The sequence below is a fragment of the Myotis myotis genome, unplaced genomic scaffold (genome assembly GCF_014108235.1).
Source record: "Myotis myotis isolate mMyoMyo1 unplaced genomic scaffold, mMyoMyo1.p scaffold_m19_p_5, whole genome shotgun sequence".
NCBI lineage: Eukaryota > Metazoa > Chordata > Mammalia > Chiroptera > Vespertilionidae > Myotis > Myotis myotis.
Genome location: NW_023416357.1, coordinates 109497769 through 109523538, shown reverse-complemented (window position 1 = coordinate 109523538; position 25770 = coordinate 109497769). Strand labels below are relative to the sequence as shown.

The following is a 25770-nucleotide window of genomic DNA, read 5'->3' as shown; positions in this document are numbered from 1 at the left end:
AGCCACGCTTTGGAAGTGCTCATAAGTAGCTGAGTAGATTAAAAAAGCTGTGGTACATTTATACAATGGAATATTACTTAGCCATAAAAAAGAAGGAAATCTTATCTTTTGCTACAAAATGATGGACCTAGAGGGTATAATCCAGTCAGAGAAGAACAAGTACCATATGATTTCATTTATCTGTGGAATCTAATGAACCAAACAAACAAACGAGCAAAATATAAATGGATTCATTGATATAGAAAACAGACTGACAGCTGTCAGAGGGAAATGGAGTGGGGGGCTTACGTGAAAAAGACAAAGGAATTAAGAAAATCCCAGTATGGTGATTACTGGGAAAGGGGGGTGGGGCAGGTAGAAGAGGTTAAATGGGGTGGAGGGGTAAATGGTAATGGAAGGGGATTTGATGTTGGGTGGTAAACACACAGTACAACATACAGATGATATATTATACAACTGTGCACTTGAAACCTATATAATTGTATTAATTGTCACCCCAATAAATTCAATACAATTTTTTAATTGGCTTTTGAAAACAAGTCACCTCTCCCATCTTTTCAGACTGGCTCTGTGCCAAGGCACTTTTTCACTATTTAGCTAAGTATATTCTAAACCAGTGATGGCAAACCTTTTGAGCTCAGCATGTCAGCATTTTGAAAAACCCTAACTTAACTCTGGTGCCGTGCCACATATAGAAATTTTTTGATATTTGCAACCATAGTAAAACAAAGACTTATATTTTTGATATTTATTTTATATATTTAAATGCCATTTAACAAAGAAAAATCAACCAAAAAAATGAGTTCGCATGTCACCTCTGACACACGTGTCATAGGTTCGCCATCACTATTTAGCTAAACATGTTTTAAACCTAGGGATCAGCTCTAGGTAAAAATGTATGTTATTCTCATGTCTTTTCTGTGCATGCAGCTTGCCTGTGCCTGTTTGTGTGGGTTTTTATATTCTTCTATATACGTGGCTTTTTAAAAAAGTCTTAATTTATTAAAGAGTGTCACTCCTGCTTGTCTTCGAGAACTTAGATGTTCTGTCTTCACCTGTAATCTCTTGGCCCAGGAGTCTGCAGGTCTGTAATCCCCCTGCAGCTTCCATAAGAAGTACCCTCTGGTTTGGGGCCGAGTTAAAAGGAACACCAGTCCTTCAATCAACTCCCCAAACAGGTTAGGCCACTGAAAATAAGGTTGGCTTTTCTTCTGATTTGAAAGAGGCAATAGGAAAATGGGCTGCTGCCTCCTCCAGACCAACGCTGCTCTGAAACAGTGTTGTGGCAAGGGTGCCGCAGCGTTTCCTAACATTTTGGAAATAGCTTTTTCTTGATTTTTCTGGATATCCACTTGGTTGCTGTAAACTTGAGCTGTGTTCTAGGGTTCCTGTAAAGTTAGTTCAGTCACTTTCTGGTTGTTTTAGAGTTTTCCCAGGAAAAAGGACTTGTAGCTTCCTTGTCTTCTGTTTCACTAGTGTCACTCTGTAATATGTGTTGTTTTGTAATTCTACCCCTGAAGTCTTTTACAATTTAGCAGATTTATTTCCTTGTATCTTACATACCTTACTGATTTTATTTATGCTCTTAAGGCTGTCTTTTTTTTTTATCATATTATAAATTGCTAGTATTTAGAAATGTTATTGAATTTTACATGCTGATCTTATTACCAGAAACCTAGATCAATTAATTTTCTAATTAGTTTTTACAGTTTTTATACGATTATCTTGGCTTTCCTAGATAGACTTTTAATCTAGAAATAATGACACTTTTTCTTTCTTTTAAATTATCAAACCCCATTTCTTGTGCTATTGCATAAAGTGGGACCACTGGTACAATACTGAATACTGATGGCAATAATAGATATCTTTTTTCTTATTTTTTTTTTTGCTTTTGAATGGAATACCTTTAAATTTCTTCTACTGTATATTATATTTGGTAGCTACCCTTCATCAGTTTAAGAAAATTCATTTCTATGCCTAGTTTACTACAAGTTTTTAGCATTTTACTGTTGGTTTTTATTGTATGCATTTTTGGTATCATATGAAAATATTATATAGTTTTCTCTTTTAATTAATTACTATCTCTTGTTAATGTAAATATTCATTTTTAATCAATCAATTCCAATGTAAACTACCATGCTGACTTTTTAATTACACATTAGTCTCACTTATTTATGAATATAATTGTACTGTATACTTCTTCCTGGCTTCTTTATTCCAATATTATGTTTGTAAGCTTCATCCACATTGTCACTTATAATGGTAGTTTGTTTATTTACATTGTTGTATAATATTTAGTTGTATGAATCTAAAACAATATATTTGTTTACTGTAAGTTTGAGGAACATTTATATTGTTTCTGAACTTTAGTTATTATTAATTTGCCATGATGTCTTTTGGTACAAGTATGTACACATTTATGCTAGATATATACTTTAATACATAATTACTGGATCTTAAAGTATATAAATATTCAACTTTAGTCAATACTTCCAATACTTTCCATCATTCTACATCCTTGCCAATATTTGGTGTTGACAGTCTTTTAGACTTTTAATTTTGAACATTATGTTGAGATTTTGTACTTTCCATTTTTTCTTTGATAATGTATGAAGTTGAATAGATCATCAAATATTTATTGAAAACTTAGATATTTAAATCATTGACCCATTTTTCTATTGAATCACCTGTCCTCCAATAATTATTTGAAGAAATGCTTTGTATATTTTTCTTTCGATGGAAAGTTTTTTTAAAAAAAATTTCAATGCAGTCTCTTTTTTCCCTTTGCTCATTGTTTTATGAGTTCTGTTTAAGAATTCCTCACCAGTCCAATATTTAAATTAAATATTAAACATCCTTTGTTCTCATGCTTAATTTCATTGCATTGCATTATCATTCACTTTCAATATTTTAAAAAATTCTTTATTGATTAAGGTATTACATATGTCTCCTCCCCCACACACACTGCCCCCTCTGCATATGCCCTCACCCCTCACACACAATTGTCTGTGTCCATGTCCATTGGTTATACTTATATGCATGCATACAAGCCCTTTCGTTGATCTCGAACCCCTTCCCCCACCCTTTCATGCATTCCCTCTGAAGTTTGACAGTCTGTTTCTTTTGCTGTGCAGAAAATTTTTATTTTGATGTAGTCCCATTTGTTTGTTTTCTCATTAGTTTCCATTGCCTTAGGAGCTGTGTCTATAAAGATATTGCTATGACATATGTCTGACATTTTGCTGGCTATGAATTTCTCTGACATTTTTATGATTTCCCATCTTACTTTTAAGTCCTTTATCCATTTTTGTGTGTGGTGTAAGTTGGTGATCTAGTTTCATTTTTTTTTTTGCATGTATTTGTCCAGTTTTCCCAACACCATTTATTGAATAGACTGTCTTGACTTCATTGTATGTTCTTGCCTCCTTTGTCAAATATTAATTGAGCATAAGGCTTGGGTCGATTTCTGGGTTCTCTGTTCTGTTCCATTGGTCAATATGTCTGTTCTTGTGCCAGTGTGAGACAATTTTGCGGTCAATGGCTTTGTAATATAGCTTGATATCTGGTATTAAGATCCCTCCAACTTTGACTTCTTTCTCAGAATTGCTGCAGCTATTTGGGGTCTTTTTTTGTTCCATAAGAAATTTTGGAGTGTTTGCTGTAGGTCTGTGAAATATGCTTTGGTATCTTAATGGGGATTGCATTGAATTTATAGATTGCTCTGGGCAGTATGGACATTTTAATGATGTTCATTCTACCAATCCATGAATACAGTATATTCTTCCATTTGTTTGTGTCTTCCTCTATCTCTTTTTTCAATGTCTTGTAGTTTTCCAAGTAGAGATCTTTTACCTCCTTAGTTAAGTTTATTCCTAGCTATCTTAATTTTTTTGTTGCAATGGTAAATGGGGTTTTTAAAAATTTCTCTTTCTGTAAGTTCACTATTGGTGTATAAAAATGCCATAGATTTCCTGCTATTAATTTTGTATCCTGCTACATTGCTGAATTCATTTATTACATCTAATAATTTATTTTTCAGTCTTTAGGGTTTTTTATGTTCAGTATAATGTCAATCACCTGTGAATCATGATAGTTTTACTTCTTCTTTTCCAAATTGGATGCCTTTTATTTCTTCTTCTTGTCTGATTGCTATGGCTAGCTCTTCCAGTACTATGTCGAATAGGAGTGGTGAGAGTTAGCATTCCTGTCTTGTTCCTGATCTTAGGTGAAATGGTTTTAGTTTTTGCCCATTGAGTATGATGTTGGCTGTAGGTTTGTCAGATATGGCTTTTATTATGTTGAGGTATGATCCCTCTATTCCCACGTTGCGTTTTATCAAGAAAGAGTGTTAGATTTTGTCAAATGCTTTTTCTGCATCAATTAATATGATTATGTGATTTTAGTCTTTCAATTTGTTTATGTGATGTATCACGTTTATTGATTTGAGGATATTGTACCATCTTTACATTCTGGGAATAAATCCCACTTGGTCATGCTGTATGATCTTTCTAATGTAATGCTGGATCTGACTTGCTAGAATTTTGTTGAGGACTTCAGCATCTATATTCATGAGGGATATGGGCCTATAATTCTCTTTCTTTATATTGTCTCTATCTTGTTTTGGGATTAAGGCAATGCTGCTTCATAGAAAGAGCTTGGAATTGTTCCTTCCTCTTGAATTTTTTGGAATCATCTGAGGAGGATACGTTTTTTTAAAAAAATATATTTTATTGATTTTTTACAGAGAGGAAGGGAGAGAGATAGAGAGTTAGAAACATCGATGAGAGAGAAACATCGATCAGCTGCCTCCTGTACATCTCCTACTGGGGATATACCCGCAACCAAGGTACATGCCCTTGACCGGAATTGAACCTGGGACTCTTCAGTCTGCAGGCTGACACTCTATCCACTGAGCCAAACCAGTTTCAGCAAGGAGGAGGATAAGTTTTAGTTCTCCTTTGAATGTTTGGTCAAACTCCCCTGTGAAGCTGTCTGGTCCTGGGCTTTTGTTTGCTGGAAGCTTTTTGATTGTTGCTTCAATTTCCTCCTTAGTTATCTTCCTATTGAGATTTTTTAATTTTTTTTCTGATTTTATTTATTTGGGTCCTGTCTCTTTGCTTCTTGGTGATGAGTCTGGCTAGAGGTTCATCAATCTTGTTTATACTTTCAAAGAACAAGCTCTTGGTTTCATTGATCTTTTGTATTGTTTTTTGGACCCTATGTCATTTATTTCTGCTTTAATCTTTATTATCTCCTTTCTGCTCACGCTGGGCTTTTCTTGTTGCTCTCATTCTAATTCTTTGAGTTGTAGAGTTAGGTCATTTATTACCAGGTGTTTTTTTGTTTGTTTTTTGAGATAGGCCTATAATGCTATGAATTTCCCTCTCAGGACTGCTTTCATTGTGTCCCATAGATTTTAGATTGTTGTATTTTCATTGTCATTCATTTCCAGGATGTTTTAAATTTCTTCTTTGATCTCTTTGGTAACACAATCACTGTTTAATAACATACTACTCAGCATCCAAGTGTTTGGATTTATTTTCTTGTTTTTCTGGTAGCTTTTTTCTAATCTTGTGCCATTGTGGTCTGCGAAGATGCTTGATATGATTTCAGTCTTCTTGTATTTGGAGAGACTTTGCCTGTGACCCAATAGGTGTTCTATATTTGAAAATGTTCCATTTGCACTTGAGAAGAATATATATTCCGGAGCTTTGGGTGAAGCTGTTCTGAAGATGTTCGAAGATGTCAATTAAGTCCATCTGATCTTGTGAGTCATTTAGGATTGATGTTTCTTTGCTGATTTTTTTGTCTAGAGGATTTATCCAGTGATATTAATGGGGTATTAAAGTCCCCTACTATGATTGCATTGCTGTCAATCTCTCCTTGATATCTTCCAGGAGATTTTTTTATGTATTTGGGTGCTCCTGCATTGGGTGCATATATGTTTACCAGAGTTATATCCTCTTGTTGTATTGATCTCCTTAGTATTATGCAGTGGCCTTCCTTATCTTTTGTTATGGTCTTCACTTAGAGGTCTATTTTGTCAGATATAAGTATTGCTAACCCAGCTTTTTTTTTTTTTTCATTTTCATTTGCCTGAATGATATTTTTCTATCCCTTCACTTTCTGTCTGTGTGAGTCTCTTGTTCTGAGGTGGGTCTCTTGTAGGCAGTATATATATGGGTCATGTTTTCTTATCTATTCAGCCACTCAATGTCTTTTGATTGGAGCATATAGTGCATTTACGTTTAAAGTTATTATTGATAGGTACTTGTTTGTAGCCATTTTTATTTTAGTGCCTGTGTTACTTCTTCCCTTTTTATTTCTTCTTTTTAAAACAATCCCTTTATATTTCTTGCATTGGTGGCTTGGTAGTGATAAACTCCCTTAGCCTTTTTTTGACTATGAAGCTCCTGATTTTCCCTTCAATTTTGAATGATAGCCTTGCTGAATAGTGTAGTCTTGTATTCAGTCCTTTGCTTTGCATCACTTTGTATACTTCCTTCCATTCCTTTCTTGCCTGATGTGTTTCTGTTGAGAAATTATTTGATAATCTAATGAGAGGTCCCTTGTGGGTAACATTCTGTATCTCTTGCAGCCTTTAAGATTCTCTCTTTTTCATTAATGTTTGCCATTGCAATTATGGTGTGTCTTGGTCTGGGTCTTTTTGGGTTCATCTTACTTGGGACTCTGCTTGTGTGATTTTTTTCTTCCCCAATTCAGGGAAGTTTTCTGACATTATTTCTTCAAATAGGTTTTCTAACTCTTACTCCTCTTGTTGTTCTGGCACCCTTGCTATACGTATGTTGCTTTGTTTCATGTTGTCCCAAAGCTCCCTTAGGCTCTCCTCCTTCTTTTAATTTTTGTCTCCAATTGCAGTTCATATTGGGTGGGGTTTGCTGCCCTTTCTTTTAATTCACTAATTCGGTTCTCTGCTTCTTCTAATCTAGTGTTAAAATCTTCCATAGTGTTTTTTTAATTTCCGCTTGATTCTTACATAAGTTGTTGATTTTCTCATCCATCTGGTTTATGAGCTATATGACCCTGATTCTGAATTCTTTTTCTGACATATTGCATGCCTCCGTTTCATTTAGTTCATTTTCTGGATTCCTCCTTTTCTTTTTTTGGTGGTTATTTTTTGCATCCCCATTTTTCTCTCACCAAAGGATCTAGGTATTAGATTGCATGTTCATGGCTCCTAGGTCAATTTTTTGGGCTTGGCAGCAGATCACACCGTCACGGCTCCTGGGGTCAATGCATTGGGCTTGGTGGTTCTTTGTGCAATCACTAGACCCAGGGTTGAAACTGATGGCTTGGCTTGAGTAGTCGCAGTGATGCCTGCTCAGGTGGCTGCTCCTCAGGCATTTGCAGCGGTGGCTGCACACGTGGTTGCTTTTGCAGTTGTGTGGCGGATGCTCCTCAGGCATTTGAGGGCAGCGGCTGCTCCTCTGGCGGTCATGATGATGGCTGCTTATGCAGTTGTGATGGTGGCTACTGGCCTGGTTGCAGTGCCCAGGGCTAAAACTTTGGGCCACCGTTTTCTAACCCTGCCTCTGGTATTTCTATCTGAAAACTAGATAGAACCTGCCTCTGTGGAGGATGGAGTCCCAGTAGTGGGTTCACAGCCAAGGCCTACCTTTCACCTTTAAATCTATAATTCATCTGCATACTGTCCATAAGGGTAAATATTCATTTTTTCCCCCTAACATATAGCCAGTTGACCCAGCACATTTTGGTGAGAGATTGTCATTGCTCCAACTCCTCTACAATGTCAACTTTGTCAACTATCAAGTATTACCTAAATATGAGTCAGTTTCTGGACTATGTTGTTTTTCATAGGTTTATTTGTTTAGCCTTTAGCCAGTACTACACTTTCTTAGTTATAGTAGTCTTATAACAAGTCATAATATTTACTAGTGAAAAGTGTTCTTCAGTGTTACTTTGGTTATTCTTGAACTTTTAAAAATTATAGATATATTGAGGAAATATCCTATCTTTGCATATACTTACTGAGATTTTTGAGTGGGCATTCCAGAAGATTAACATATTTATAGTACATATGTCATTTCCATAAATTTGTTTCTCAGTAAGTGCCTCAGAATAATAGTTTAATAGTTGTGCATGGATGATACATTAATAAGAGAATTCAGCTTATTGTGTACAATTTATTTCAATATATTTTGTTTTAATATTAACTTAAATGATTTTATTTTTATGCTTTATTGATGGTCTATAGAATTACAATAGACTTGAAATACTAAACTTGTTCAACAAAATTGCTAAATTCTATTAATTCTAATATTTATTTATAAATTTTATTAGAATCTTTACTTACACAATCATGACCACCTGCAAATAACAAAGATTTGTTTTCCTTCCCAATCCTATGCTTGTTTCCCTTGTTTACAGCAAGGGCTACAGCCTCTACTCTGCATTGAACAGCAATGGCAATTGCAGACAATTTCTCCCTCTTAATCTCAGGGGAAAACCTTTTATTATTTGTTTTCACTTTCTTTCTGCAAATGCCATTAATTCACCCTCACTGGCAAAAGATAATTTCACTATGTGTAGAATTTGAGGTTTGCAATTATTATTTTTAAAATATAGTTTTATTGTTTGCAGAGAGGAAGGGAGGTGGTGAGATAGATAGAAACACCAATGATGAGAGAGAATCATCCATTGGCTGCCTCCTGCATTCCCCCTACTTGGGATCAAGCCTGAAACCTGGGCATGTGCCCTTGACCTGAATCGAACCCTGGATCTTTCAGTCCACAGACCAATGCTCTATCCACTGAGCCAAACCAGCTAGTGCTGCAATTATTTTTAATGAGCCAGTTATTATGTTGTTTCACTATCACCTAGCTTCCACCACTACTTTTAAGAAATCAGCTGTCAGTATGACATACTTTATATTATAATCTTTTTTCCTCTATGGGCTGCTTTATAATTTTTCTCTTTGTTTTACACAAGCTTCAATATGAAGTACTTAGACGTGGATCTTTAAATTTGTATTCTCTTGAAAGTTATTGGCATTCTTGAATTCATTAATATGTTAAATTAGTTCTGTATAATTTTTATTAGTTTTCAAATATTTTTCTTGTTCCCATCTTTTTGTCCAGATGCAATTCTGATGATCCAGACGTGATATTTCTAGTTTATCATCCCAATCTCTCAGTGTTATTTTATTCGTTCCCCACTTTTTATTTTTGTGCTGAATTCTAGGAACTTTCTTATGACCTATCTTCAGCAGATTAATTTCTTCCATTGTAATTAATTCAACCCATTCACAGAAATTGTAACATGATTTTTTCATTTTTAGATATTTAGATATATGGTTCATTTCTAAAAGGTCTACATGACTTTATACTTTCCTCTTTTATCAAATAGTTTTAAACTTTTAAAATTTATTTAAATATAATAACTACTATCATTTTTTTCATCAGATCTACTAATCCCAATACCTGAAGTTATTACAAATGTTTCTGGTATTGGCATTCATGTTATTTTTTTCCTAGTTTGTTGACTTATCTTTGCATGTAGCTCATTTATTATATGAGAGAAATTATATGAGAGAATAATTTCATATCTAGAATAAAGAGTTTAGTTAATTTCTGCCAAGAGTCTAGGATCACTGTAAATGAATTAATAAAATCCCAGAGAAAAGCTATGAATTTTACTTATTTAAAATAACTTTATTTAAAATGTTTAATTAATTAATTTTAATAAACTAATATTCATCTTTTCTCTGGATATGCAGTCTATGTACATCTGAAGACAAATATACAAAAGGCTTGGTTAACTGATAAAGCAACTCATTGATTTACCCTGCTTATGAGCATGGGAAAGGCCTGCTTCCAGTTCAACCTTCCTATGAAACGAGGTCTACAATGACTGTGCAACCTGTGCAGGGCAAGAACATCCTTTGTGGCCATGTGCCTTGGAATTCTTCATTAATGAGGAGAGAATCTAATATTCTAATGCCCCAAATTCAATGGTGCTATAGGATTTTATTTCTAACTTCTTCATCCTCCAGATTATTAAAACTGAATTGGGGAATCTGTTATTTTAATTTGAGACAATAGATCCACTCATCATAATTTGTAGTCTTTAGAAAAGAAAATTCTTGGTAGTACACTTAGAAGCATAGCCTGGAGAAGTGAAGGTCTTCTATCTTATTAAAAAATGCTCAGTGGGACTGATGACTTGGGTCCTTATCAAGGCAATTCTTATAATCAGGTGAAGTCAAGAGTTGGCTATTGTCCTCAGTCTGATGCCTTGCTGGAATATATGACTGGTCGGGAAATAATGATCATGTATGCCAGATTATGGGGAGTCTCAGAGTCCCAGATTCAGCTGTATGTGAGCAAATGGTTGACTTCACTGCAACTGGAGTCTCATGCTGACAAGATTATCAGAACCTATAGGTGAGTCAATATACTGATCTTTTCATTGTGGCTGCTAATGTTGTGATGCTTCCCTGTGCTTCTGATGTTTGAAATAAATGCTTACAGCATCACCTAATTCCCTCTATCACACAGTTATTTAATTGTGAAACCGTCTAATGAGTTGTTAGGTTAAAATGCAGTAATAAGACAGGTCAATGTGGTTCCATGTCTTTCCTATACAGAGATGAAACTCAAAATCTTAGTTATGATTGAACCATAGCCTCTGAATCTCAAAGGTGAGCATCTTATTCTTCCTAGTGGCCACATGGTTCTTTGTGTCTCAACAAATTATGGTGGAATTTATATACCTGGAAAATCAGAACATCCTAAGAACTAGTAAATAAATGTCAGTGATAATACTGCTAAAATCAGTTACCTAACAGTCACTCCTTTTCATTTCAAATGAAAAAAATTAGATATAGATATAGATACAGATATAGATATAGATATAGATATAGATATAGATATAGATATAGATATAGATATAGATATATCTGTACTTGAGCCTGCTATCTCATTGAAGTCACATTTAACCAGCACCGTGGATATCCATGTTTTGTGCTTGCTGAGACTCTCAACATTTGAAATGTTACTATCCTATAAGCAACTGATTTATATATCCTTCCCTTTCCCTGCATTCTCTCTCCTCCTATGACCATGAAGTGGAGGAAACAAACGTAGGCTGAGTACTGCTATTGCCCTGATGGGAAAACCCACAATCATTTTGCTGGACGAGCCATCAACTGGCATGGACCCAGTAGCCCGACGTCTGCTCTGGGATGCTGTGATGCAAGCACGTGAAAGTGGAAAAACCATTATTATAACCTCCCACAGGTGTGACTCATTGGGAGGCTTGGAAGAGGGTTGGCAAGCATTGTAGTGGTTGTTCACGAGAATTATTTGGGGCTAGGAATTTGGACAGCAAACTTGCTTGAGAATGTGAGTTCCTCATTAATCCTAATCAGTGGAAGAGTCAAGAATCCATTAAGTTACATAACCAAGAGTGGGGAGAGGACAAGGAGTTCAGATGTTCTATGTGAGGGTTTCATACTCATTATTTGAAAAATTTCCACTTCTCAAGTATGAGCTTTATGATTGGCAAATTCCACTTCTCTTTGGAAATAGAATCACAAAATCCTGAATTACAGAAGGTCCTCCAACAGGAAATGTTTCAATTTTACATTATTCTGGTACCTTATTTTGCTAGAATGGAGGAATGCGATGCCTTCTGTACCAGGCTGGCCATCATGGTGAAGGGAAAGTTTGTGTGTCTGGGCAGCCCTCAGCACCTCAAGAACAAGTTTGGCGATGTTTACATCCTAAAGGTCAAGGTCAAGACTGATACACACAAGCATACATTAAATGATTTTAAAGATTTCATCACAATTACATTCCCAGGTAAATTATATTGGGCTGTTTTGTTCAAGATGTATTATATCATATTTGTTGTTCTCACTATGCATAAGTTTTATGTCTTCAGTACCTGTTCCCTATGGGTTACCAATATAATTCCTTTTGGTATTGTTGTTTCTATAACTTCTTGTGTCTGGTTATGCTAAGAAATTTTGCACACACAGAAAAAGGGTTCACACTAAATTCCTATATCACTTTAATAAGACAGATTTGGATTTCTTCTGTCCATGTAAATTATATCTCTAAGTCACAATTATCATCATAATTCTCAATTATCTATATACTAGAGGCCCGGTGCACAAAATCTGTGCACGGGTTCGGGGGGAGGGGTGTGTCCCTCAGCCCAGCCTGCACCCTCTCCAATCTGGGACATCCCTCTCACAGTCCAGGACTACTGGCTCCCAACCACTCGCCTGCCTGCTTTCTTGATTGCCCCTAACTACTACTGCCTGCCAGCCTGATCCCCCCTAACCACTCCCCTGCCAGCCTGATTGAAACCTAACTGCTCCCCTGCCAGCCTGGTCAAATCTAACTGCCCTCCATTGCCAGCCTGGTCGCCCCCAACTTCCCTCCCTTGCTGACCTGGTCGCCCCCAACTGCCCACCCCTGATGGCCTGGTCACCCCTAACTTCCCTCCCTTGCTAGCCCCGTTGCCCCTAACTGCTCTCCCCTGCAGGCCTGGTTCCCCCCAACTGTCCTCCCCTGCTGGCCTGGTTCCCCCCAACTGCCCTCCCCTGCCAGCCTTGTTGCCCCTAACTGTCCTCCCCTGCAGGCCTGGTCACCCCCAGTGTCCTCCTCTGCTGGCCTGATCGCTCCCAAGTGCCCTCCCCTGCCGGCCATCTTGTGTCCACATGGGGGTGGCCATCTTTGACCACATGGGGGCAGCCACCTTGTGTGTTTGGAGTGATGGTCAATTTGCATATTACTCTTTTATTAGATAGGATATATATAAAAGCCTAAGTGACCGTTATGGTGGAATGACCAGAACAACTGGTTGATATGATACACACTGACCACCAGGGAACATCTCCTGCATTGAGTGTCTGCCCCCTGGTGGTCAGTGTGCTCCCACAAGGGGAGCACTGCTCAGCCAGAAGCCAGGCTCACAGCTGGTGAGTGCAGCTACCATGGCGGGAGCCTCTCCCAACTCCGCAGCAGCAGTACTGAGCGGCGGCAACAGGCACAGCGGGTCGGGATGAGCATGAATGGCATGGCACCCGGCCCCAATTCTGGCTCCTCTCTGGCTGCCTGCCACTTGGTGCACTGCTACATCCCCCGAGGGGTCCTGGACTGCGAGAGGGATGTCCAACTGCCGGCTTAGGCCCCATACTGGTGCCGTTCTCTGTAGAAGGCAGTCAGTCAGAACAACTCAGTGACTCAGGGAAGTGCAAGGAACTCAGGGTGAGCCTGCCTTCGCATTTGACTCACCCACTCGATGGTGTTCACAGGACAGTCCATGGTGACCCAACCCATGCACGTGCAGCAGCTGCTGAAGCTCATACAGCAGGCCGTGCAGCAGCAGAAGGCCATCAAGCCACAAGCCAGCAGGCAGACATCCCCTGAGGGGTCCTGGACTGTGAGAGGGCACAGGCCAGGCTGAGGGACCCCTGCTCCACTGCACAAATTTCATGTACCAGGCCTCTAGTTTTTATATAACATCCATGCAAAGTTTGAAGGCTTTTTCCCTCCAGCTGAACATGTAACTCTGGTCTTTTGGTCTTAGCCAGGATAAGATATTACAATACAAAGAAGAACCACTAAGCTTTTCTCTCCTTTCATGAACATATCTGCTGGCAGGGGGCAGGGGTGGGTAGAAGGGGTCCATGAGGGAAAGAAGGGCCATGTGTAATTCTTTCAACAATAAAGATTTTTTTAAAAGAACAGGTCTGCTTCTGTATGTTAAAATCAATAAGCCTCTCTCTGCCTACATGTTACCAGAGATAGAAACTCTTTCTCTCCTTTATTGCTCTTTCCTAAACATAAAACAGGGACATGGCAAGGCTCTTAATAGTTCTGTTTTTTATCTTAGTTTCTAATTTTCTAGGTTGTGCAAACTACCACAGAAGTTCCCATTGTGTGTCAGACTGAGGAGTTAGAAGTTTATCCCTAGGCAAGGGGAAATAGTATGATTAATTACACAGTAAAAATGGGGATCAGAAAATTGATAAAAAATGGATGGTAGAGCAGATGTGGAGAACAGATATATGGGAAAACAATTCCTCACTGCTGGTCATAGGGAATATGAAGTGCCTATGACACATGCACGTTGATATGTCCATTGACTTATATATTCATTCAGCAAATATTTTTGAATACTTTTGCATCAAGAGTTCTATTTCATGTGGCCTCTAAATTACCACAATGAGAAGTTGTGACCAGAAAACCTCTTTTACTGTCAACTGTCCTAGCAACTTGCTCTTCCTGAAGGAGAAACACTAAACTCCGACCCAAGGCCTATCCTCAACACTGTGGACACAAAAATGTGTCCTTTAATGGGAATGTGGGTTAGAGGCCCAGTTTCAATACTAAGGTGGTTGTTGCCAAGTCCTTCCTCACAATATCCTTAAACAAGTAGCCATTAAAATATGACAGAATCAAAAAGAAATTAATATGAAACCTATACCTAAATATTGATTTTTAAAGAAAATAAATAAATATTACAAAATAGTCATCTAGAATATATATTTTTAAAAGGACCAAAGTAATGAGAATATTTAGTAATGATTCTACATAATCTCAAGGAAAATTAAGTAACCATGTATTTTTTTTAAATGCACAAGTAAGATGATTTTGTTTCTGCCATATGGAAGACTATGTACTCTGAAAAGCCATCCTAGTGAAATAAAACAAGAAATTGGTAGAAATTAAACGCCTATATCTTTAATTGAGAACTGGCTCAGAAGCAAAAGTCTGAAAACTCTTTTTAACAAACAACAGAGAAAACAGGAAAAAAAGGAGAAAAGTAAAAGAAAGGAAACTGAGCTGTAAGAAAATGCAAATCCTGGAAGCAAATACCGTTGTCAGCACTGGGATCAGTGATAAAGCTCTGGACCCTCCCGTTGGGGAGCTCATGCTGAGATGCCATGTGAAGGGGGCTTCTAATGGGTGGTCAGTAGCACCCTCTAATTCCAAGCAGGAGCACACAGCAATCTTCTGTTGAGAAGAGCATCCCTAATTTAGGTTTGGACTGAGGCAGATAGCAGGAAGTCCCAGAGAAAGATCTCCACTGAGAAGCCATATGATTTAATACATCCCAGAACACTCTGAAGCGGGAGCCCTACAGTACAACCTAAAGCTAAGAAAGTTTTTCTGGGGTCCAAGATAGATTATGACCAAATCTACCGCTATGTATGGAACAATTTCTGCTGAAAAAGACTAAAAACTAGCTGAGAAGCTTTTCCACACAGGAATACAAGGGCCGCATCGAGATGTGTGGGAGCGGCAGAGGCACAGTCTCACCAAAACCACCCCTGGTGCAGAATCCACAACAGGGGGATCTCCACGCCTCAGCTTCTCCCTAGGAGCGAGAGGCTTGAGCCCACACTGAGTACTCCAACCCTTGGGACCTGCCCTGAAGAGACGAGGCCCACAGAACATTTTACATGGGAAATCAGCGAGGCTATGCCTAGGGGTTGGGGGTTGGGGGGTTGTGGGATCTGAGATACTTCTTCTAGGGGGATAACATGACCCAGGACCTGGTGCAAGGGCAGCAGCAGTTTGAGAGGTACATGGATTATGTGTGAAGGCTTTTTTGCTAATCTTGTGTGTGTGTGTGTGTGTGTGTGTGTGGCCTTGGAATTAAAGTGTTCAGGTCTCAGATCTGCTACCTTCATTGGTGTCTTTAATCTAGTGACTTATACTCTCTCCCTGGCCAACCTTTGTTTCTTTATCTGTAAAAATGTAGATAATTATTTTAAGCATAAGATTATTGTGAGGATTAAGTGAAATGATGTAAAAGTATTGGGCAATACATGCACTTTATGCAAGTATAAGGTATTATATCATCAAATATTATATTAACTAGAAGCCCAGTGCACAAAATTGTGCATGGGGGTGGGGGTGGGGGTGTCCCTCAGCCCAGCCTGCACCCTCTCGCAATCCAGGACCTCTTGGGTAGGGTCCCTAGGCCTGGGCAGTAATCAGGGCCTATCAGGGCTTTCCTTCCCCTGGCTGCCAGCAGCTGGCCCTGCCCCCACCACTGCCACTGCTTGTGATCTGTGCGGTGCTGCCCCCTTCCCATGCCACCAGTTGCCTCCCTCTGCAGGCAGCAAGTGTGGGGTCCGATTGCTTGGCTGGCCTGGGCTTCCCTCTGCAGGGCTATCGCTGGCCGCCCTGCACACCTGCCACAGCACTGCTGGCCGGTGGCCTGGGCCTCCCTCTGTGGGGCAATCAATTGCCAGGAGGTGGGGGGGCGGGCTGATCGATGGCCCCAAAGAGGGAGGCCCCACCCACCCAGCTGGGGCTCTGCAATTAATCGCAGTGCAGAGGGTGGCCTGGGCATCCCTCTTTGGGAAGATCAATCACAGAGCCCTCCCATTGATTGCCCCACAGAGGGTGGCCTGGGCAATCGTGGGGTGAAGGCAGGGGCCCCTCGCCAATTGCATTGCACTCACTTTGGCTGGCTTGCGTGTCATAGTGTGGTCGTCCGTAAGGTCGTCCAGACAGTCGTTCTGCTGTTTGGTTGTTCAGTCAACTTGCATATTATGTTTTTATTACTATAGATAATGATATAATTCTAGGCACTATGATAGATTGTGGCCTTCCTGTGGCCACTCCCTTTATACTAGAACATGTTCTAGACAAAAATCTATCTTACTAAGGTAACATACAATGGGTGGAAAGGGATGCTTATTGATTTTTCCAAGTATAAGCACCAAAACCATGACCACAATAGTAGAATGAAATCAGCCTAGTCCAGGTAAGTGTCTATAACAATTCCTGGAGGATTTCTTTAGTTCTGAACTTTATGAAGTGAACAAGAGATAGTTTAGGAAGAAGTGTCCGAGTCTACACAGAATCTATTAAAAGAGGCTGGTAAATAGTGTCTGCAGGCAAGGGTCAGGAAATTGCTGGCAAAACTAAATCAACTCATCACAAATTGTCCAGTGGCTATTTGATTCCTATGTATATTTCTTAATTCCGTCTACTTCAATTGTAATAATCAGCACCTAGACAAATATTGAAAAAAAGTTGAGTGATACCTTCATTTTTGCCTCCTTTCTCCCAATAGAAAAGTTCTTTGTTCAGTGCCCAGAGGGATCTGGCCAAATATACACCCTGGGGCTTTCCCATCATTCAGAGAGTCACCCTTACAGAACAGTCACAGGATGCTCAGAAGGAGTGGCTGAGGCTGTGTGCCTACTTTATGGGCAAGACTTCATTTTCCCCAGTGCTTTGAGTTTCATGGGTCTGCCATTTATGAATCTCCAAATCAGGATGTGTACCTTAAAAGTGTTTTAAATTTGTGAGCCTCTTTTTGTAGAAAACCTGACAAATCACACATTTAGAAATTGCCTTAGTTGAAATAAAAGTTGAATTCCATGAAATGGGACCATCTTTAAAAATGTGAAACGGTATTGTACAATAGAACTTTCTGTCATGATTGAAATGTTCTAGATCTGTGCTGTCCAATGAGGTAGCCATTAGCCACCTGTGGTAATCAAACACTTGAAATGTGGCCAGTGCAACGAAAGAACCTAATTTTTATTTTATTTTATTTTATTTTATTTTATTTTATTTTATTTTAATTGATTTAAATATATATTTTTAATTAAATCTTTATTGTTCAGATTATTACATTTGTTCCTCTTTTTTTTCCCCCCATAACTCCCCTCCTCCCAGTTCCCACCCCACCCTCCGCCCTCACTCCCCACCCACTGTCCTCATCCATAGGTGCACGATTTTTGTCCAGTCTCTTCCCGCATCTCCCACACCCCTTTCCCCCCCAGGAATAGTCAGTCCATTCCCTTTCTATGTCCCTGATTCTATTTGTAATCAACAGTTCATTCTGTTCATCAGATTATTTATTCACTTGATTCTTAGATTCACTTGTTGATAGATGCATATTTGTTGTTCATAATTTGTATCTTTACCTTTTTCTTCCTCTTCCTCTTCCTCTTCTTAAAGGATACCTTTCAGCATTTCATATAATCCTGGTTTGGTGGTGATGAACTCCTTTAGCTTTTCCTTATCTGTGAAGCTCTTTATCTGGCCTTCAATTCTGAATGATAGCTTTGCTGGATAAAGTAATCTTGGTTGTAGGTTCTTGGTATTCATCACTTTGAATATTTCTTGCCACTCCCTTCTGGCCTGCAAAGTTTCTGTTGAGAAATCAGCTGACAGTCGTATGGGTATTCCCTTGTAGGTAACTGAGTTTCTTTCTCTTGCTGTTTTTAAGATTCTCTCTTTATCTTTTGCTCTTGGCATTTTAATTATGATGTGTCTTGGTGTGGTCCTCTTTGGATTCCTTTTGTTTGGGGTTCTCCGTGCTTCTTGGACCTGTAAGTCCATTTCTTTCACCAGGTGGGGGAAGTTTTCTGTCATTATTTCTTCAAATAGGTTTTCAATATCTTGCTCTCTCTCATCTTCTGGCACCCCTATAATTCTGATGTTGGTACGCTTGAAGCTGTCCCAGAGGCTCCTTACACTATCCTCACATTTTTGGATTCTTTTTTCATTTTGCTTTTCCGGTTGGGTGTTTTTTGCTTCCTCGCATTTCAAATCATTGACTTGATTCTTGCGCTCCTCTGGTCTGCTGTCGGGAGTCTGTATAATATTCGTTATTTCAGTCCATGTATTCTTAATTTCTAGTTGGTTCCCCAGTATAAGATCGAGGGTCTTATTAGTTTTCTTGTAGATCTCATTAAGTTTATCGGCGGCTTCTAAACAGTTCTTGAGAGACCTTAAAAGTGTGGTTCTGAACTCTATATCTTCCATTGACAATTTTGTCCTGTTTCTTTGTCTCCGCATTTTGTTATGCTTCCTTGGTGCACCCCCTAGTGGTCTTTGTTCGCAGTCTTATAGTTAAATCTTGATTGTTGTAGCTAATTCCAGGGAGGGTTTGACCTCCAGGCCAAGTGGCTATGAGAATCAGCTGTGTCAGCAGTGAGAGAACTTCTGTCCTCTAGGGAGGTGCTAATCTGGCGTTTGCCTGAGGCTATCCAGCAAATGCCTGTGTTCAGGGCTTGGGCGGGGCGGGTCGCACAGGATCAACAGGGTGGGCCGGAGAGAGCAGTTATGGCGGCTCTCAGTCCTGTCCCCAGGGGCTCTGCCTCTCTGAGTCCCAGCACCCGCTGCAAAGCTCAGAGAGAAAGCTGCACTCACTCTGACCGAAGCCAGACAGTCCCGCTTCTCCCGTTTGAGTCTGGGTCCCTAAAGACTCGCCCGGATCTGGAGCTCAGAGTCTGTGACTCCCTCCCGATTGAAAACGCCAACCGATTGAAAACGCCAACCGCGCCCTCCGCCGCCTGCCCGCTCCTCGCACTCCGCACCACAGAATTTGACTTCAGCACTGTGCCTCCTCTGAGTGTCCGTATGCGTTTCTCTTTCCTCCTAGTTGTAGGACTTCCACTCAGCCAGCGTTCCTGTGGTTCTGGGTGATGTCCCTTCCGTTTTTTGGTTTCACTTTTGAAGTAGTTGTTCAGAGCAGCAAACTCCGGCGTTAACCTATGCTGCCATCTTGGTTCTCCCCCAAGAAATCTCTGATTTAAATATTTATGGCCACATGTGAGTCAGTGTAGATTTTGGAACATATAGTAGCTTCACTTATTTACCTCTATTAGGGCTTTCTTTTTTGGTTACACCTTTGTACTACCTTCTCTGTGGGCTCCTTCACATTCCTCTAACACCATAAAATGATTACACTTGCTGATATGAGGCTTGGAAAGTAGAATAAAAATGTGTCCATTCTCTGAACAACTATATCCACGTGTCAAGAGTTTTATCTTGGGAACTTAACAAAGAAGATTTAAGAAGATTTATCATTTAATTAATATTAGGATAACAGTATGTGTCAGGCACTAAATGCTTTATCAATATGAATACATGTAATACCCATTACAATTCTATTTGGTAGGTACTCTTTTTTATTTTTTTAGTTAAAATATCTTTATTTTATTTATTTTTCTTTTTTATTTTATTATTTTTAATATTTCAAGAAAAATTATTTTAAATATAATAATGTTACATGCAATAAACATTAATATTTCAAGAAAAACTTTTTAAATATAATATTACATGCAATAAACATTAATATTTCAAGAAAAAAATTTAATATAATAATATTACCAAAACTGTACTAACATAGTATAATATCATAAAAGTTATAGGAAATATAAAAAACTACAAATAACAGGATTACTTCTATTGTATTCTAGAATATTTTTTTCCTCTGGCTCTATTTTTGTTCATCAGTTTATGTTATTCATTATATTACCCCAAATGAGTGAGATCATGTGATATTAATCTTTCTCCGACTGGCTTATTTTGCTCAGCATAATGCTCTACAGCCAACATCATACTCAATGGGCAAAAACTAAAACCATTTCCCCTAAAAACAGGAACAAGACAGGGATGCCCACTTTCACCACTCCTGTTCCACATAGTACTGGAAGTGCTAGCCATAGTGATCAGAAAAGAAGAAGAAATAAAAGGCATCCAAATTGGAAAAGAAGAAATAAAACTGTCATCATTCACATAAAAAACCCAAACACTCCATCAAAAAACTATTAGACTTAATAAAAGAATTTGGCAATGTAGCAGGATACAAAATTAACAACTAGAAATCTATGGCTTTTTATACACCAATAATGAGCTCACAGAAAGAGAAACTAAAAAAACATTCCCTTTATCATTGCAACAAAAAAATTAAGATGCCAAGGAATAAATTTAACTAAGGAGGTAAAAGACCTGTACTCAGAAAACTGCAGGACATTGAAAAAAGAGATAGAGAAAGATATAAACAAATGGTAGAATATGCTGTGTTCATGGATTGGTAGAATCAACATCATTAAAATGCCCATACTACCCAAAGGAATCTACAGATTCAATGCAATCTCCATTAAAATACCAATGGCATATTTCACAGACCGAGAACAAACTCTCCAAAAATTCATCTGGAATAAAAAAAGATCCCAAATAGCCTCAGAAATCCTGAGAAAGAAGAACAAAGTTGGTGGGATCATATTACCAGATACCAAGCTATATTACAAAGCCACCGTTCTCAAAACTGCCTGGTACTGGCCTAAGACATATAGACCAATGAATGGAACAGAACAGAGAACCTAGAAATCGACCCAAACCATTATGCTCCATTAGTATTTGACAAAGGAGGTATGATCATACAATGGAGTCAAGACAGCCTCTTCAATAAATGGTGTTGGGGAAATCGGACAGAAACATACAAAAAAACTGAAACTAGACCCCCAACTTACACCATACACAAAAATAAACTCAAAATGGATAAAGGACTTAAACATAAGATGGGAAACCATAAAAATCTTAGAAGAATCCATAGGCAGCAAAATATCAGACATATGTCGAAGCAATATTTTTACTGATACAGCTCCTAGGACAATGGAAACCAAGGAGAAAATAAACAAATGGGACTGCATCAAAATAAAAAGCAAAAGAAACCATCAACAAAACAAGAAAGCCCACTTCATGGGGGAACATATTTGCCAATGCTATCTCAGATAAGGGTTTAATCTCCAACATTGACAGAGAACTCATACAACTTAACTTTAGGAAGATAAACAATCCAATCAAAAATGGGCAAAACCTAAATAGACACTTTTCAAAAGAGGACATACGGAAGGCCTAAAGACATATGAAAACATGCTCAAAGTCACTAATCATCCAAGAAATTCAAATCAAAACAGCAATGAGGTATCATCTCACACCTGTCAGAATGGCTATTATCAACAAATCAACAAACGACAGGTGCTGGTGAGGATGTGGAGAAAAGGGAACACTTGTGCACTGCTGGTGGGAATGCAGACTGGTGCAGCCACTGTGGAGAACAGTATGGAGTTTCCTCAAAAAATTAAAAATGGAACTCCTATTTGACCCAGTGATCCCACTTCTAGGAATATATCCCAAGAAGCTAGAAACACCAATCAGAAAGGATATATGCACCCCTATGTTCATAGAAGCACAATTCACCATAGCTAAGATTTGGAAACAGCCTAAGTGCCCATCAGCAGATGAGTGGATTAAAAAACGGTGGTATATCTACACAATGGAATACTACACTGTGGTAAAAAAGGAATTCTTACCATTTCCCAATCTTAAAGCATCTACTAGCAGCAGTTCTCAACCTGTGGGTCCTGACCCTTTGGTGGTCGAACGACCCTTTCACACGGGTCGCCTAAGACAATCCTGCATATCAGATATTTCCATTACGATTCATAACAGTAGCAACATTACAGTTATTAAGTAGAAACAAAAATAATTTTATGGTTGGGGGTCACCACAACATGAGGAACTGTATTTAAAGGGCCACAAGGTTGAGAACCACTGTGAGGGTCAGGGGCCAGCTGAGATTTTCTTGGGTAGTGGAGGTGCTGAAAGCTGCCACTTTTGTGCTCTCCCTCTCCGTCGCTAGCCCAGGTGGGCATGCAGGCCAGGCATGTCCCTCTTCGGGTGCTCCTCCTCTGCATCGGTAAGGCTGTGGGCACCTTTCTTCAGCCGCACTAAATCTGGGAGTTCAGTTCACACAGGGACCTCCCTTGATCACACTGCCCTTGTGACCAGAGGAGCTTGTGTTCCTGGGCCCCTAGCCTGGTGACTGCACCCAATGCACTGCACAGACAGCACACTGACACACACCCCCAGTCTGCCTACGAAAAAGACTCCTTAGTTATCCTGGAGCTCAAACCTGAGGTCAGGCTTCAGGTTTGCCACACATCAGGAGGCTATAGAGGTGCTTAGGGAATGAGGGAGGGAGACGCCATCCTGGGGCCTCACCACAGCTCACTAGTTTCTCCCAGAAAGGAACTTACACACTCATCTGAAGCCGATTTTTTGCAGCTGTCACCCAGGAGTCACTTCCAGATTTCCTGGTCAAGAGGTCAGCAGCGTTTACAATGGCAGACCCACCGGACTGTATTTGCAACTTTAAAAGCTGCTGCCTGAGGATCTGGCTTCCACCCAGCCTGGAGCTAGGTGCTGGCTGGGATCACCTGAGACCTATTGAGAATAAATCAGGCCCGGCTGGTGTTGCTCTGTGGTTGAGCATCAACCTATGAACAAGGAGGTCAGAGTTTGATTCCTGGTCAGGGCACATACCCAGATTGCAGGCTCGATCCCCAGTAGGGGGCATGCAGGAGGCAGCCGATCAATGATTCCCTCTCATCTCTGATGTTTCTATCTCTCTCTTCCTTTCCCTTCCTTTCTGAAATCAATAAAAACGTATTTTAAAAAATAATAAATCAGGCTACTAAAATAATCACAAAGGTTGAAGAGACAATCAAAAGCTAGGCCAAGGTTGAGTGATAAGGTTTATCTCCTATACAAGGCCATTCCTTCAAGAATGAAAGATGTCACTGTTTTCCTAATACATAGAAATAAGCACAGACAAGCAGAATAAGGAAACAAAGGAATACATTCCAAACAAAAGCAGACAAGAAAACATCAGAAAAAGACCTGTCTTTTTGGAGATTAATATTCTTATACAGTGGGGCCTTGACTTATGAGTTTAATTCCTTCCGTGACGGAGCTCGTTAAGGAGCTCGTTAACTCAAATTACTCTGTCATCTCAAAGCAAAATATCGGCAGAGAGATGGCTCGTATCTTGGAAAAACTCGTTAGTCGGGACACTCGTAAGTCAAGGCCCCACTGTAGTTTCAGTGGCTAAATGGAAAATACATTGTGGAATATTTAGAAGCCAGATTATAGTTTAGAAAGGAAAATAAATGAATTGTAGCAAGATGCAACCACATAAATGAATCTTACAAAAACTGAGTGAAAGAAGCAGAAAGAAAAGAATGTATCCTACATGGCTCCATTCACATAAGGTTCAAAAGTAGGAAAACTCTGCCTAAATTTTTAGGGGCACGTGCATAGATAAGAAGACACTAAAAAATAAATGTCCACAACACCAGTGGCGGCATTGGTTATTTTTTATGGGGGCCAGAGGCTGGGAAGTGGCACATGGAACTATCTGAGTTACTATCACTTGACCTAAATGAGGTAGTTTCAGCAGTGTTTGCTTTGAGTAACTCCTTAAGCTAGCTGAAGTATTTCAACAGGGAAAAACAGAGCTTTATGTGATCATGGAGATAATACATGTGTTAAAATTCTTATTGAGAAAAGCCACACATCATTGTAAACATGTATTTTTTTTTACTTTAATACATTTTAATTACAGTTAATCCAATTTGCAGTAACCTGCAAATATGCATTGTGTAAATACCTCAGTTCGTTCTAAATTAGAAATGGTTTCTTACCTGTAAAAGAAACAATACAGCCTCCTGTGGGTGGTGTACTTGAATGGTGGCCCCTCTCACATGGGGTGTAATCGTAGCCAGGACTACTTGTCCTTCTCTCCTCCCCAGCAAACACACTGTACAACACTCCTCCTCCTCACACAGGCCGGCTGAACGTCCTCCCAGCGCAGATGCTCAGCACATGTTTACAAACAAAGTCTACTAGTGATAACCTTAGAATTGTTGAAGGCTTGGTTTCATTCACTGGGCATGTGAGCTGATATTTTGTGTGTGTGTGACTGCAAGCCAGCCTTAATTATTATAAACCTCACATAATAAGGCTATTTCTTCAGGAACAAATCTGCTGACAGGAATGAACCATGTCATGTAAGTCAGAGAGAGTGGGCTATTTGATCATACCGCCTTTGTTATAACGGCATCTATTCATAGTTCTATTATATATAACTAATAAATGTAGCAATATCTTGGCAATTTTAAATGAAATCTGTAAGATTACTCACCTATGTGTAATATATTTACTTTTTTTAGGTAGTGAATTAAAGCAGGAGAACCAAGGGATCCTTAACTACTACATTCCCACAAAGGACAATAGCTGGTCCAAGGTGACTATAGAAATCATGCCATTCTAACATCACATGTTAAGAGAGCACTAATGATGGGGCAAATATTTGCTATTCAGGCATGTGTAATGGCAGCCTGTTATAGGAGCAGAGACTGCAGGTTACTCTTCAGACACCCTAGATTTTAATTGCTTCAATTTCTGCTCCCTAAAGTCCATTGTTAGTCCATGTCCATCAACAGAACGGGGACAGAGAACTGCTTTCTCTCAGGCTCTCAATTATGATGTCCTCCCATGTCCTCACCTCCCCTCTGTGCCTTTTCCCCACGTGAACTTCGCAGCAGCTGGGAGTGGAGGAGAGGCTCATTTGGGTTGGGGCCGGAGGGGAGGACAGCGATGGTGATTGCACTTTTCTGTCATTGAAGGTGTTTGGTGTTTTGGAGGAAGCGAAAGAGCAATTCAATTTAGAAGATTATTCTGTCAGTCAGATAACGCTGGAACAAGTCTTCCTGACCTTTGCCAACCTAGAGAACAACGGACTTGATGGCAACGAGGAGGTGCCCTGAGATTCAGTTCCAACCCGAGGCCTGTCTTCTTAGGCCTCTCTCTGCTACACCTGGATACGTAGAGGGGCATTCCTGTGCGTGTGTAGATGTTGGCGTAAATATGCTTATGTAATAAAGAGTCCCCCAAAGGACCATATGTCCCTTCTTTGTAGACTTACATGGGTGGCCTGTGAAGCCAGCATGTGCAAATCTAAAGACATGTGGCGAAATTCATGCTCTCTCACCTAGAAATATGTAACACCAGCTTTCATCAAGGTGGGAACAACCTATTTCTGAGAATTCTGAGTGTTTGAACAGAAACATCCAGAAATGATGGCGCTGTTAGATGGGAGAGCTGGAAG

At 39.4% G+C, this 25770-nt stretch overlaps 1 protein-coding gene across 1 annotated transcript in view; it reads left to right on the top strand.

The window, feature by feature from the left end:
* The window catches only part of LOC118656596 (ATP-binding cassette sub-family A member 3-like), a 231346-nt gene extending 205917 nt beyond the window's left edge, over positions 1-25429 (top strand). The window contains exons 23-27 of the mRNA XM_036310024.1: positions 10237-10424; positions 11109-11279; positions 11653-11843; positions 24833-24906; positions 25289-25429. Of these exons, the coding sequence (XP_036165917.1) occupies positions 10237-10424; positions 11109-11279; positions 11653-11843; positions 24833-24906; positions 25289-25429 (765 nt within the window). The remainder of the gene's footprint in view (positions 1-10236; positions 10425-11108; positions 11280-11652; positions 11844-24832; positions 24907-25288) is intronic.
* Positions 25430-25770: the final 341 nt, after the last annotated feature.